The sequence below is a fragment of the Thunnus thynnus genome, chromosome 12 (genome assembly GCF_963924715.1).
Source record: "Thunnus thynnus chromosome 12, fThuThy2.1, whole genome shotgun sequence".
In the NCBI taxonomy this organism is placed as follows: Eukaryota; Metazoa; Chordata; class Actinopteri; order Scombriformes; family Scombridae; genus Thunnus; species Thunnus thynnus.
Genome location: NC_089528.1, coordinates 6089308 through 6103488, shown reverse-complemented (window position 1 = coordinate 6103488; position 14181 = coordinate 6089308). Strand labels below are relative to the sequence as shown.

At 39.5% G+C, this 14181-nt stretch overlaps 1 protein-coding gene across 5 annotated transcripts in view; it reads left to right on the top strand.

Annotated features, from left to right (window-relative positions):
* col15a1b (collagen, type XV, alpha 1b) overlaps nt 1–14181 on the top strand; it is a 55080-nt gene that overhangs the window by 36923 nt on the left and 3976 nt on the right. For 3 of the 5 annotated variants that reach the window (XM_067604983.1, XM_067604978.1, XM_067604982.1), the window contains 28 exons: nt 894–947; nt 1719–1754; nt 1935–2072; nt 2158–2217; nt 2316–2351; nt 2543–2584; nt 2851–2913; nt 3973–4008; nt 4162–4245; nt 4489–4554; nt 5028–5063; nt 5430–5492; nt 5721–5810; nt 6156–6191; nt 6364–6417; nt 6698–6754; nt 7077–7136; nt 8197–8241; nt 10625–10706; nt 10881–10906; nt 11884–11982; nt 12249–12393; nt 12532–12596; nt 12738–12869; nt 13090–13188; nt 13377–13451; nt 13562–13759; nt 13854–13969. In XM_067604983.1, coding sequence (XP_067461084.1) covers nt 894–947; nt 1719–1754; nt 1935–2072; nt 2158–2217; nt 2316–2351; nt 2543–2584; nt 2851–2913; nt 3973–4008; nt 4162–4245; nt 4489–4554; nt 5028–5063; nt 5430–5492; nt 5721–5810; nt 6156–6191; nt 6364–6417; nt 6698–6754; nt 7077–7136; nt 8197–8241; nt 10625–10706; nt 10881–10906; nt 11884–11982; nt 12249–12393; nt 12532–12596; nt 12738–12869; nt 13090–13188; nt 13377–13451; nt 13562–13759; nt 13854–13969 — 2093 coding nt within the window. The remainder of the gene's footprint in view (nt 1–893; nt 948–1718; nt 1755–1934; nt 2073–2157; nt 2218–2315; nt 2352–2542; nt 2585–2850; nt 2914–3972; nt 4009–4161; nt 4246–4488; nt 4555–5027; nt 5064–5429; nt 5493–5720; nt 5811–6155; nt 6192–6363; nt 6418–6697; nt 6755–7076; nt 7137–8196; nt 8242–10624; nt 10707–10880; nt 10907–11883; nt 11983–12248; nt 12394–12531; nt 12597–12737; nt 12870–13089; nt 13189–13376; nt 13452–13561; nt 13760–13853; nt 13970–14181) is intronic. The other 2 variants (XM_067604979.1, XM_067604981.1) reach the window with 2 other exon arrangements.

Below are 14181 nucleotides of genomic sequence, written 5' to 3'. Positions count from 1 at the left end.
TTCTTAGAGCCTAAATGAGGCAAAATTGATTCATCCTTTGGAGATCATATAAATATTTTAAAATAAATGAAATCCAGCCATCACTTTACAAGGTCTCTCATGGATCAGAGTTTTGGTCAAGTAGAGATCTTGACCTGACAGTATTCATTAATTCTCTTGTGTCATGAATATGTTCACCAAATTTGATGTATTGAACAATGTTTTTACAGCCAATACTTCAGTCTGCTTTGGAATTTAGTGTTTTACTGAATACCTTTGAGGCCTCTGGTACACTATGTTGTCAATTTGTACTAAACCAATGGTACAGAAACATTGCTGTACTTTGATCCAATGCTGCTTGGTTAAAGGAATACACTGAATGTTTAATAATGGCGTGACAACTTTCCTGTTGTGATAAGAAAACTACAAAATCATCCATGCTTCACCTGCCTGTTGGTTGCTGACTTCACTGCTTCATGCTACTTTTTAGCTGAAAGACAGTCAACACATGGTAAAGTCTCAATCTTAAGAATAAGTAGCCAAATGGGTCAAATGCAGCCAAATCTTGCATGGAAGTTGGAAACTTTTATGAAGCATTTATAGTTAGTCTTCTTTGACAGTAAGGCTAGTCACTCAGTTCCTCTGTCGCTCAGTACTGTCTATGCTAAAGTGTTGGCATGAAGCACTTAAGCCAATTGACACAGAACAATGTTGGCATGTATGATTTCATCACTGTGACAAGGAAGTTGGATATTCCTTTAAACCTACTGTCACCTTTGGATTTGGCTTGGCCCCTTATTGGAATGGCTAAAGGGTCAACAAACAGCTTAGCATCATATTGCTATATTTCCATACTAGCATTTTTCCTGTGACTTATCACTGAACTGCTTGTGTCTCTGTATTTGTTTGTTAAGGGTCCAGCAGGAGAAGATGGGGCTCCAGGTTTACCAGGAGCTGAAGGAGAGAAGGTAGGATCATCAAGACAGACTGAGTCCTGGTAGCTCAGTATCACAGTCTCCAGTGTACACATACACTGTCCCCTTTTTGTTTCCTGTGACTCAGTACAGAGGGGGATGATCCTGTAATGAAGAAAAATAAGTGAAACTATTCCTATTCCTCATTTTATCAGACAGTCTTTAAATCAGTGGTTCTCAAAGTGGGGTCCAGGGACCTCCAGGCATCCTTGAGGGGGTTCCAGGAGGTCCCCAGCAAAAAGAGGAGTAATTTATTTTCACTCTAATTCCATCCATAAGTAACACAATGAAAGAATGTATGACTATTGTGGTCATGGGTTTCATACACTTTCTGTAATAAAACATCTAAATGCAAAAATTGTAGTAGATGGGGGACCCTGGGACAAAATCTTATCAAATGGGAGTCCATGGTCTAATTTTTGTCAGTTTAGGGGTCCTTGATGTGAAAAAGTTTGAGAACCACTGTATGAAATGATCCCATTTGTGTCCCTCTGGGTTATGAAGTGCATCTGCCAAATGAGCATGCTTACAAGATTATCTAATGATGTACAGAAGTCCTTAACTTTTAAGATTCTGATTACAAGTGGTTACATTTTATCTCATGAACACATCCAACTTACTTTGATGTCCATGTTCCACCATGTATGGACTACCTCAATTATACTGATATTATGTTTTCTCATTTTCCACATAAGGAAGTAAGTTTCATAAAATGCTTACGGCAGAAGTAATCCTTCTTTCTCTCTTCTTTCATTACATCTTTAGGGTGATCAAGGGTTACCTGGGTCACCTGGACCAAAGGTAATTTATCCTCGATATCATACAGTATCGCAAAAATCTACTGCACATCGTGTACAAGTGTATAATTCTATTTTCCCCCAAAATCCACATATTTCCTGTTGTTTGTCAGTTTAGAATAAGGGCAAATGAATGTTAGTGAGGCAGGTAATAGGCGCTTTCCGTTTCTCTTTATCTCTGCAGGGCGAATGTGGAGGTGAGGGCCTAGGAGGGCCTCAAGGGCCGCAAGGGCCCAGCGGTCCACAGGGAAGGAGAGGCCCATCAGGTCCACCTGGACCCCCTGGGCCCCCCGGACCTCCAGGAACCAAATTCTTTGTAGAGGTGACCACATTTCATTCAATTACATCACCCTCATCATGTCACCAAGGTTTCAGTTTGATGTGTAACATCTAACTGTTGTTTTCAGGATATGGAGGGATCTGGCAAGAGTGATGCGCTCATTAGAGGTGGAGTCAGAGGTCCACAGGTCAGTGTGAGAGTGTACATGTTTATGTGTGCAGTGTTTTTACTTATTTACTGCTTCATATACAGATTCATTAGATTTTCTGTTTTTGTTTTTTCTAGGGTCCCCCTGGCCTACCTGGCCCACAAGGCCCTAAGGTAATCTATTTATGTGTATTTTTTAAATGTATGCATAATGCCTGCAGAAGTTACCTAGTATTTTGTTTTTAACAGCTGATGATAATGTACTTATGCTACCTCTGTGAGGACTGTGTCCTTGCATATATACTGTACTTCTTTATTGTTCCTGGTTGCTGATTGGTTGAAGATCTCTGTCATGTCTTCTGTAGGGTGAGGATGGAGCCACAGGTGCTCCAGGGCTCTCTGTCAAGGTAAGACTCAAAGACGTCACAGCTTCAAATTTTTTTCATACAGTGTATGATCTTTACTCTTATTTACTGGTCAGTAGATGTTAAAGTACAGAGATAAAGTGAGGGATGTCTTTGAAAAGTATCTCTCATCATTTATTAAAGATTTAAGTCCTGTAATCTGGTATATAGATTTAAATGCTACCAAGAAATGAAATACGTCTTATGTATGCAACTCCAGTAAAGTCCACACAACGTCTGTATAACTTGTCTGTGTTGTGTGTTTGCAGGGTGAACCAGGGGACCCAGGACCAGAGGGTCTTCAGGGTCCTGCTGGATTACCAGGTGCAAGGGTAAGTAACTAGCAGGTATTTACACAAAAAATGTCCCAGTGTTAATAATGGTTGCCGACTAATTTCCTCACTCAGAGTTGACATGGCTCTATAAAACGTTGGCAAAGTCAAATTAAAATCAAGTGATGGTTGATTTTGGTGATTGTAGCCTTCCCATATTTAAAATGACAATTTTTCTGTAATGTGAATGTAATTTCACTATTACATTCAATGGCTTTGGCATACTTACAAAACAGTATGAAAGGCATTTGATGACTGTTCCTGTTCATTTTAGCATTAAATTGGGTAATTATAAGCATCTAAGCATTGTCACAATCAAAGTTGAGCAGTAATGTGATTACAATTCTAGTAACATAAGTAGCATAGAGTTTACAGTTTCATATTCTGTAATTATTTGACATGTTACAAACCACAATAATGCTTTACTCTCATATTTTGGGAATAAGGCTGTTTGCTGTCCTACCAAAAGTTAGCAAGATAAGACAATTGTTTAGTTTCAACTCTCCGCATTGCATCTATAGTTACAGTACCAGTCAAAAGTTTTGACACACCCTCTCATTCTCTTGAATGAAAAAGTGTGTCCAAACATTTGACTGATACTGTAAATTGAGATGTCCAGGGTGTGGTTAACCTAATGTTAGCTTAGCACAAAAACTAGAGGTAAACAGCTGGCCTCCATCAAATAAGGAAAAGGCATTCCTTTCAAGGGAGGTCAATGGGTTCAAGTTATCACTTACTGTGATGTGCTGAAGTGTTTCTTCAGATAATAGTTACCTACAACTTCTTGAATTTAGCTAGGGTGCCATTAGATAGCTATTATCTAAGTTAGCTAGTTAAGTAATCCCCAGAGGCTAGTTTGGTAGCTAGAAGCTAGTTTGCACCAAGTGATGTAAAAATAAACTAAACAATATCCCAGTAAGTCATTCATTTGTTTGTTTTTTAATGAGGAATGTTTGAATAAGTACATTTTTGTATGGTTCTTCTTAAGAAATATAGGTTACAGCACTAATCTGGCTATATAAACTGTTTGAATTTCCGTTTATTTCTATTTATGAACAGGGAGTCAAAGGAGAAAAAGGCAGTGAAGGAACTAAGGTAGGTTTGCTGAACAAAGTACAATTTTGATACATTTTGATATTGTTAACTGCCCTGATAACACCTTGTCTTCATTATATCTTGCTGTTCAAACCCTTTATTTACAGATTCATTTCAATAAATGATTAATATTGACTATTTTGTGTCCTGCAGGGTGAACGTGGTGTTGATGGACTCAGTGTCCCAGGACCACCTGGACCTCCTGGACCTCCTGGACCCACCATTAATCTACAAGATGTATGCACTCCTACACGCACAATGACATTTAATAATTTAACTTAGTCTGAGGCATTCTTCAAATTTACTGGCCATTTCTTTTTTAATTAGATTAAACCAGATGCCATAGCTCTGATTTTATTGCTGTTCTAACGTGCCACAACCCTTTCCAAGCCCTATTTAGTGACTTTTACAAATTTTTAAATATGAAAAATATGCTTAAGTACCCAAATGTATGCTTAACATTGTATGTTCTATCTCCAGCTGCTCCTCAATGATACAGATGGTATCTTCAACTTCACAGGGATCAGGGGACCACCAGGACCCATGGTGCGTAGCAGTGAGCTATTAATGCAAAGTTAAAATGTTTTTTAAGAAATTTTCAAAATGAAAGCAGGCAATTTGACAGTTAATAACAAGGATAGAAGGAAGGTGATGAATGTTTTATCATTACTCACATTCGTGACATTTACAGCACACAAAGTAACATCCACTACATTAAGATTTGAACTTCAATACAAGGAGCCTTTTACTGAAGTTTAACCTGCAATATAGCTCATATAACTCAGGATTTGTGCTGTTGAATCCTCTCCTCTTTCTCATTCACATTCTTCACTGCAGCATTATCATTACATTTGTGAATTGGCTGCAGTTTTGTTTAATGATGTTGTGTAAGAGCATGTGGTTTTTGGCTTTGTCAGAAAAGATCATTAACCCAGCCCCACTGCTTTTGCTTGTATGTGTGCGCATGTATTTCCATGCATGTGTGTGTATGAATGTGTGTGTTTGTCTGCGTGTTGCAGGGCCCTGAAGGCTTGCCTGGCAGAGCTGGATTTCCTGTAAGAGCATTTTACAACACCACCTTGTGCTGAGCATGTGTATCTGTTGACATATGTACATGAGTATTGTGCATGTTATGAACAAAGATGCAACAGTTATTTGAAAGCAATGTAACACTTTTTTTCCAATTTTGCTTTTGCTGTCATTGGGCTAGACATGGTAGGTGATGTACAGCAATGTTTCAGTCACAGACAGTGGATTTTCATTGTATGTTACTTCAATACAATGTTTTTAGAGTCCTTGGTGAATCTGGGACCTTTGAAAGTCCTAATAATGCTAGAATTTACAAAGACCCATGGCCATGCTATCATTCGCTAAAACTAAAACTTCCAGCTCTGCCTTACTATCCTTTCTTCGCTCCCCAGGGCCCCAGAGGACCAAAGGGAGACACAGGCCCTCCAGGTATCCATGGGCCAGCAGGGCATAAGGTGAGAAGACAGAGCTGCACAGCAGAGTGTGCATTAGAATGAATTAATATCATGTAACCTCTATAGACATTTTATTTAACAGCCCTAAGCTGTAACAGTTGAGATAAAGAGACACACTGTATTTAAAAATGTTAAATCTATACACTTTAGACTGTAGAGTATGTTACTAATCAGAGCTAAAAACATTAAAGTTGCAGATGTTTAATTTCCATTTCTTTGTGCTACCAGGGAGAGAAGGGTGAGCCAGGGGTGACCATTGCTGCTGATGGATCCATCTTATCAGCACCGAGAGGCCCTCAGGGGCCCAAAGGCATCAAGGTAACAGACAAGTGACCCTTCACCCCCTTCGTGACTCTCTAGTACCTTACCCACTAACTGATGCTTAGTCATTCTGCAGTAGTTGAAGTCATTAATATATTGTGACAAAGTACTACAAATCTAACTTATTGTAACTGCAGGTCTGTAGCCTAATTGAAGACTTACAGTGACCAAATCAACAATGAAGCGAAAATTAGAATTATCCGTCTGTAATTCTGGAGAAGGAAGAATTCATAACTCGCAGCCACAAAAAACATATTTACTATTGCCATTAACCTGAAGCTCCAAATGCCTCATTCTGTTATTTTCTCATCTTACATTTTGCTCTGTGTGGTATTTTGACAGGGTGACCGTGGGTTCCCTGGACATGCTGGACTTATGGTGAGTTCATAATAAATAGAACATTAATATCCAAACTTTATATAATCTGAATCGTATCCCTTTGTTAAGAAAAGCTATACACAAATCTATTAATCTTTTTTGTTGTTAAATACTTGAAAAAATACATTGTATTGATATGTACAGTACATTAATGTGTGTTTGTTTATTTCAGGGTCCAATGGGACCTTCTGGACAAAAAGGAGAATATGGCTTCCCTGGTCGCCCGGTGAGTATCATGTAATTGTTTGTGTGTTTGTCAGGAAAATTAACACTCCCATTCCTCAGTGAGAATGTACTGAGGCACTGGTATATAAGTATATTTGTCAGAGCCAAGAAAAATAAATATTCATTCATTTCTATCTAATTTTGTCTATCTATTCATTTACTAATTGGTTTTAAAGTAACTTGTCCCTCGGGACACTTCTCTAATTAAGGATGTGGCTGGCTTGTTGGCTTGGCTACTCAAACAAGTACAAATGCTGATGCTTTTCATTTTCTTTTGGCAGGGACGGCCTGGTATGCCTGGGAGGAAAGGGGACAAGGGAGATTCTATTGGCCTGCCGGTAAGAGGAACCACACAAGACAGGAAAGCTGTTTAGGCCACAATCAATATGTATTATATGAATGTATTAGACCATGTAAATCACAGGTAAATACTCCTGTGATGATGTCAAAAATGACCCAAAAACTTAACAAGTTCAATTAACATATGTGCCCCTTCCCATCACTCTGAAACTGTATGTACACATGTATCTAAGTATATTCTGCATGTAGTTTACTCCGTCTTGATTGAGATGGGGCACTATACACTACTATACACTGGGCCCATGCCTTTAATGTGCATCATACTCTTTCTCTGTATAAGTCTGTCTCTCTCATTCTCAGGGACCTCCAGGTCCACCAGGTCCACCTGGACTTCCAGGAAGAATTCTTGGACTGAATGGAGTAAGTATTAATCTGTGGCTTTCTGGTAGATTTCTCAGATTTTTCATTTTCAGTTGGTGGACAGGAATGATGATGATGATGACCAGCCAATACTTCACATTACAACACTTCAATGTCTTGTTTTACAGAGATACGTTAAGCAAGCAGACACTGTACTGATAGTTAAACCCAATTTCACATTCTAGTCGAACTGACTCATTTTAGAATCAGATCCAATTTCTGCCAGATTAGTTGCAGTTTCATGTGATGTTTGAGGTCATGACACTTGATTAATTGCCTGAACCATCAACAATCTGGCTGTCAGAGGATTAGTTGTATTTTTGGCAGTTCAGAAACTTTGGTCGGCTGTTCGCAGTTTGAGCAGTACCACAGTCCAATTTCCCACATGGCTTCTGTCAGCAGATGCGTTTTAAACTTTTTCACTTCATAATTTCCATTTATAGTAGAATTGCACAAATTAACGCCGCCTTTCTCTCTTTTTGTCAACGTTGATGAGGGTGCACTTATCTTGTTTTAATAAACTTTATTGGAATTATCACTGAAGAAAATCAACTTTGGGTTCAAGGCTGGTGTTCTGTGTCAGCATCACGGCCAGTTAATTGATCTGTACAGTGTGAGCATAAAAGTCCCTGTGCAGAAAGGCCAATTATAATGTGTTCACATAACACACAAGACTAATAAAAACACAGTGTCTGCCCTGTTAAAAAAAAAGCTCATGAACAAGTCCATGAAAAACCATTTCCAGAGAACATATTTTCATTTATGACCTGCAATATTAAAACGGGTTTGGAATTTATAACTTTCACATCACTGAGCATTAATTATAGATATTTAAAGCTTCTATGTGTATTATTAGATTATTTCTGACTTTGGCAACTCCTAGTGGTAGTTTCAACTGAGGCAGACTGCCACCTCTCCCCAGCAGCTCATAGAATTGAAGTTAAGTTTCAATGTAAGGGTTGCCACTACCATTGAATGTTGTTTTTGACTGATTCCAAGTGATCCTTCATTTATTTGAATCATTTAGTCTGATGACGTTGCTCTTCTTTGAATCTTAAAGACAGTGTTTCCGGTGCGCCCCCGACCGCACTGCAAAAAGGGACGAGTAAGTTTGAGTTGGACCATCTTATTGGGCTGTTTCAGCTTGAAATGGGACCATCTGGTGGTTCTGTTGGTGTGTGGGTGTAGCAGCATGGCAGCTCTCTGTTCTGGGCTACAAACAGCACCCCCTACCTCCCCCCTTTTTTTCCTCCTCTTCATCTCCCTCCTCTCTCCTCACCTGACCTCTCCTCCTCTCTTTAAAAAGACTACATGTATGTGTTTCTGACCTTCTTTCACCAGGTGTTATCATTCGTTTTGGTTTGATGGTTTGCTCTACATGCAAAATGTAGTTTCTAGTTGCTATATTGTTATATACTGTATACAGATATATAACTTCAGTATTCTTGGGTGCATTTACACCCATCCGCATATTGAGTCTGATCACTCGGGACAAATGTTAATGCCAGGTGTTAAAGGGGGTCTGAGTCTGAATCCTGCTTGCCTTGTCTGTCCTTACCCTCCTCATCATCTCAGGGAAGAGGAAGCTGGGTAAACAGGGAGAAGGAAAAGTGATGGACACTGTTGATACTCATCCTTCTACTGTATGAACATCAGAGTTGGTGCCAAATCACTTTTCAATTTAATCAAATACAAAGGAAACTATACAAAATCTATTCTCAACTATTTCTGGAAATGTTGGTAATAATAATTCAGTGATTATATTCTAAAGAAAATCTCCTTCCTTTATTGATTACATTGAAAGGGAGGTAAATTCAACTCTGATCTGCATTTCATTCAATAGATAGATGAGGTTCTTGAAATGTAAAGTCACTTCTTTTGTGGTGTTGGGTATGTGGGATCTGTTATTCATTCTGTTTGAAGTGCCTCTGGTGATGCAACAGTTTCTGCGTGGCTGAATTCCAATCAACCAAAAGACACTAAAAAGACATTATAGTAGAAGTCTAACCACAGTTTGTTAGACACACTGTGGATGTGATTGGAATTTGGCTCCTATTTATTCTAATTTCACTTCTTAGGCTTTGGATGTGGTGATGGCTTCCTCCTTAAATGCATCTGAATTAGAATCTCTAAACTCTCTCCTTACTGTATGGAGTGTATTGGGGAATTTTACTCCATGTGTGCCTCCTAGATAATGTGTGTCTGTGATCCATAATCTTTAGCAGACACTATAATCATCATATTATATTGTCTTTTTCTTGTAAATGCTGTAGATTTATAGATTTGGAAAATGAAATATCTTCTCCTGATGTCTGGTGTTGCTAATGTTGATTTAATGGTTTTTATTTTTTTATTATTATTATATTTGCAGAATATGCATCCAGTGTATAATAATAATAATAATTATAAAGTTTATGTATATAGCAATTACAAAGTGCTCTACAAGGGGCAGGCATAAAAAAGAACATGGGACAAAATAAAATACCAAATACACAACATGTCCCACATATATAACGTATACAGCACATACTGTACAGCAGTGGTTCTCAAAGTGGGGTCTGGGGACATCCAGTGGTCCTTGAGGGGGCTCCATGGGGTCCCCAGCAAAAAAGGCAATAATTTATTTTCACTATAATTCCATCCATAAGTAACACAATGACAGAACGTATGACTATTGTGGTCATGAGTTTCATACACTTTCTGTAATAAAACATCTAAAAGCAAAAATCTTATCAGATGGGGGACCCTCGGACAAAATCTCAACAAATAGGGGTCAAAGGTCTAATTTGTCTCAGTTTATTGGTCCTTGACATGAAAAAGTTTGAGAGCTACTGCTGTACAGTATATGCACAGAGACAAATACAAAGGTTATATTTTGCTCCCTTTATTTTTTTATTTTCTTTGAAGCTATCTGCAGTATTTTATGGATAGCAATCTATGTGAAGCAATAGTTTATTCCATGGGCATAGTGTCTGCTGCCACTTTAACTTAAAGTTGTCTAGCAAAGGCATTAAAGCAGTCATTGTGAGTAACTCACTGTAAAACACACTGTACCAAGACAAAACCTTGAACAGTTTAAACTCACTGTCATTCCATTAACACAGATCTGTGTTTTTAAAGTACCTGCTTGAACCCTAATTCTTAACTTTTTGTATTTTAACTGTTACAGTGGAGAGAGGGTTGTATGTGCTGCTGTCTATAGCATGCAGCCCTTGTATTTAAGAGCTTTTTTGCAGTGCTGACAGCCATGTTTTAATGCATCTGTCTTTTTTTAAATAATAAACCATGTTTTACCCTTTGCTGGTGTTTGCCTTTAACATTTAATTCAACTTTTGTGCTCAACAGTCTGTATATGTACTGTATGTTGACTGTTTGTGAAGGAGTTCAGTTTGTGTGCATGTGTGTCCATGTGGTCACAATTGTTGTGATATATATGCTATGTTAATGGGTGTGTGTATGTGTGTGTGTGTGTGTGTGTGTGTGTATAGGACTCGGTAACAGGGGGAGATTCAGTTGGAGCTAAAGGAGACAAAGGAGATACGGGAATACCTGGAGAACCAGGCACACCTGGTAAGACCTCAACAACAAAAATATCCAATTAGCTGCCATTGGTTGACTCTCTCACCTAGCAGCAGGGTCCCCACTGATCTAAACTGATTTGCTTAAAAAATCAAAAACTCATTTTATGATGGTAAATGACAACAGCAACTTCTGTCATTTATGTTGTTTCATATTTCTTCTTAGCACCCGGGTTTCCTGATGGAGTGATGGTGAGTACATATTTATCACACACCGTACATCTCACACCCACAGGGTCAGAGAACAGAGCAAATGCAAGATTATCAGTTCAGTTTAAAACACAGACCAACAGCATCTGAAATTATCCAAGAGATAGGAGTCATGACATGTTAAAGCTGCACTAAATATAATATTTTTATACTGACACACTGAACAATCACCCTGCAGTTCCTGTAGCTCTACACAGCATTTTGTAAAGCGTCTTTCAGCTCATGGTCATCTAGTCATATCGATCACTCAAAGCGCTTTACACCAAATGCCAACATTCACACACACATTCATACACTGATGGCAGAGGCTGCCATGCAAGGTGCCAACATGCTCATCAGGACCAATACAGCACTTCCTATCAAAAGCATCCCACAATGTTTCTGTGCTCACCCATCCAAACACACACTCACATACTGATGGCTCAGACATTGGGAACAATTTGGGGTTCCGTATCATTAACTTTGTTTTCACCTGCAGCAGCACTCAAAAACACAACTCCTATTGAATGTTAATGTTACTCAGTGTCTACTGGACATGTAAATAGGCACCTGTTTGCTAATATTTCACCACAACAACTTTACAAGGTTATAATATATCAATGTTGTGTTTACAGCTCGTTCTGCTGTCCTCAAAATCTGTTAAAGCTGTTTCTCCATTTTTGATTTTGCTCACTACTTTGGAAGCCTGTTCTTTTGATCACTTATGGAACTTTTTTAGATAATTCAAGGTGCTGTTACACTACTGAACACACTGTATGACTTTATTTAAATCTCCTTTACTTGCTAACTCCTAATGGGACAGACTTTGTCACAGACAAAAAGGTACAGTATATAGTTTGAAAAATTATCCAATAGGTTACTCAGTATTGACAATGAAATAAGCATCTGGCCACGTGTAAACTTTGCTTACTTGACACTGTGGTTGATTGTATGTTTGTCTCTTTTTGTGGATCTTTCAGGGTGCTAAAGGTGATCAGGGAAACAAAGGTGAGAGGGGAGAAAAGGGTGACTCAGGCCTTCCTGGTCCTCCAGGACTGCCAGGGAGATCAGGACTTGTGGTGAGTTCTGATTTTCATAAACAACATCCTGTCAATACTTTTCCAATCTCAGTCCTGGATTTGAGTTTTTGATACATAATTACTCAATATTTGAAATGATGAATTATAAGAGCAAGAGGAAGGCATTAATGCTGCTAATGACAGCAGGACCGCAACTCTGCTAATGTTGTTGAATATCTTTGTACCAGACAGTAAAATGTTCTGCTTAAATGAAATATGACTTTGACGATGCAGTGGGGAATTACTTACTGTATGTCTTCCTGTAGGGTCCAAAAGGTGAATCCATTGTGGGTCCTCCAGGTCCTATTGGTTCTCCTGGCCAGCCTGGACCCTCTGGGTTCGGACGCCCTGGTCCCCGAGGGCCACCTGGCCCTGCTGGACCCCCAGGACCTGCACCTGCATATGGATCAGGTATGTGTGTATGAATGAATGAGAGACATTGAGAAATAATTTCCCTCAGCTTCTTTAAAGAAAAGTTGTAGTGTAAACTCTTTACATAAATACAGATGTAGCTGACTGGTGTTGTTGTGTTTTATGTGTTGTCATCAGTTGTCAGTATACCTGGCCCTCCTGGTCCTCCTGGTGCCCCAGGTTCTCCAGGTTATGCCAACCCGGTAAGATTCTCATCACAAGACCTTTCCTGATTTCATGTAACTCTACTGGAAAGAAATGTATAAAGTTACCATGGACAATGAGTGGATAACATCTCAAAGTGTCATTAAGGCACACACACTAACACTGTGGTGTGTGTTCAGGTGACCACCTATAAGACGAGCCACGCTCTGACCAGAGAGACTCATCGTGCTGCAGAGGGAACCCTGGCGTATGTGTCTGAGGGTGAAGGAGAGCTGTACATCAGAACACACAATGGTTGGCGCAAGATTCAGGTGTGTATTGCATGTATGCGTTTGGTTTAACGCATAGACTTACATCTTTACAGTCCCTCTGATTATCATGTCATTTATTAACAACATACAAACAATCTTTACATCTTTACGTACGTATGTACATCTGCAAAAGGGGATCGTTAAATATGATTTCAGTTGGACTTTCATCAGATTGTGTATTATGGATGTATGATTATGTGTTTGTGTGTCTTTCTTTCAGCTTGGAGAGTTAATCCTTCATGGACCATCAACCTCAGCAGCATCTCAGTCCCTCAGCAGACCTGGAGAATGGAGCAGACCACACAGGAGCCACAGCCAGGTTCACAAACACAAACACACACACACACACATACGTACATGTACACACAGATGAGCCACAGCAGGAAACAGTGATTAACACATGATATTAAATCTGATAAGACCAGATCTTTGCAAATGCCTTTAAACATATTAGATTTAAAATCCCTCCACTGAAGTAACATACTAATTGATAGATTTGTTGCACAGGAGCTACAGGAGGGCAGTAGAGGATATCAGCCCAGCTATAACGTGCTGCCACAGAGCTTCAACGCTGTTCCTGGGGTGAGTGTAATAAACACATGTCCACACACATACATCATAAACTCTGTGCCAGTCCCAGTTACCCAAAACTACTTTGCCCAAGTCATCTCTGTGTTCTTTCTCTTTTGTAGCTCCATATCGTAGCTCTGAACACCCCGCTAAAAGGAGATATGCGAGGCATCCGTGGGGCAGACTTCCAGTGCTACCAGCAGGCTCGCGCCATGGGGCTAACAACCACCTACAGGGCTTTCCTGTCCTCACACCTCCAGGACCTGGCAACCATCGTGAGGAAGTCGGACCGCACTGACATGCCCGTGGTTAATCTTAGGGTGAGGAGATGCTTTGAAATCCTGATGAGTTACTGATGACATCTTCTTTTGAGTTAATTCCATCCTGTTTCATTCATCTCTCATCTCCTCTCAGGGTGAGGTGTTGTTCAGTAGCTGGATGTCCATCTTCTCTGGGAACGGAGGCATGTTTAACCCGTCCACACCTATCTACTCTTTCGATGGACGCAACGTGATGACTGAATCAGCTTGGTGAGTGTGTTTTTGTGTGCTTGTAGTGCAAAAAAGGTGTTTGTGTGGAGGGAAATGGAGGCCAATCATCCAAACTGATCCTCAGAGTTATTTCAGTGTCACATTAGCAGTAAGTTGTTAAAACCTTGATGTGAATGTCCTGATTGAACAGCTTCAATGCAGACAGGCCAAGTCCCATTTTCCTAAAACCCGTTTCAGACCAAATAGCAACA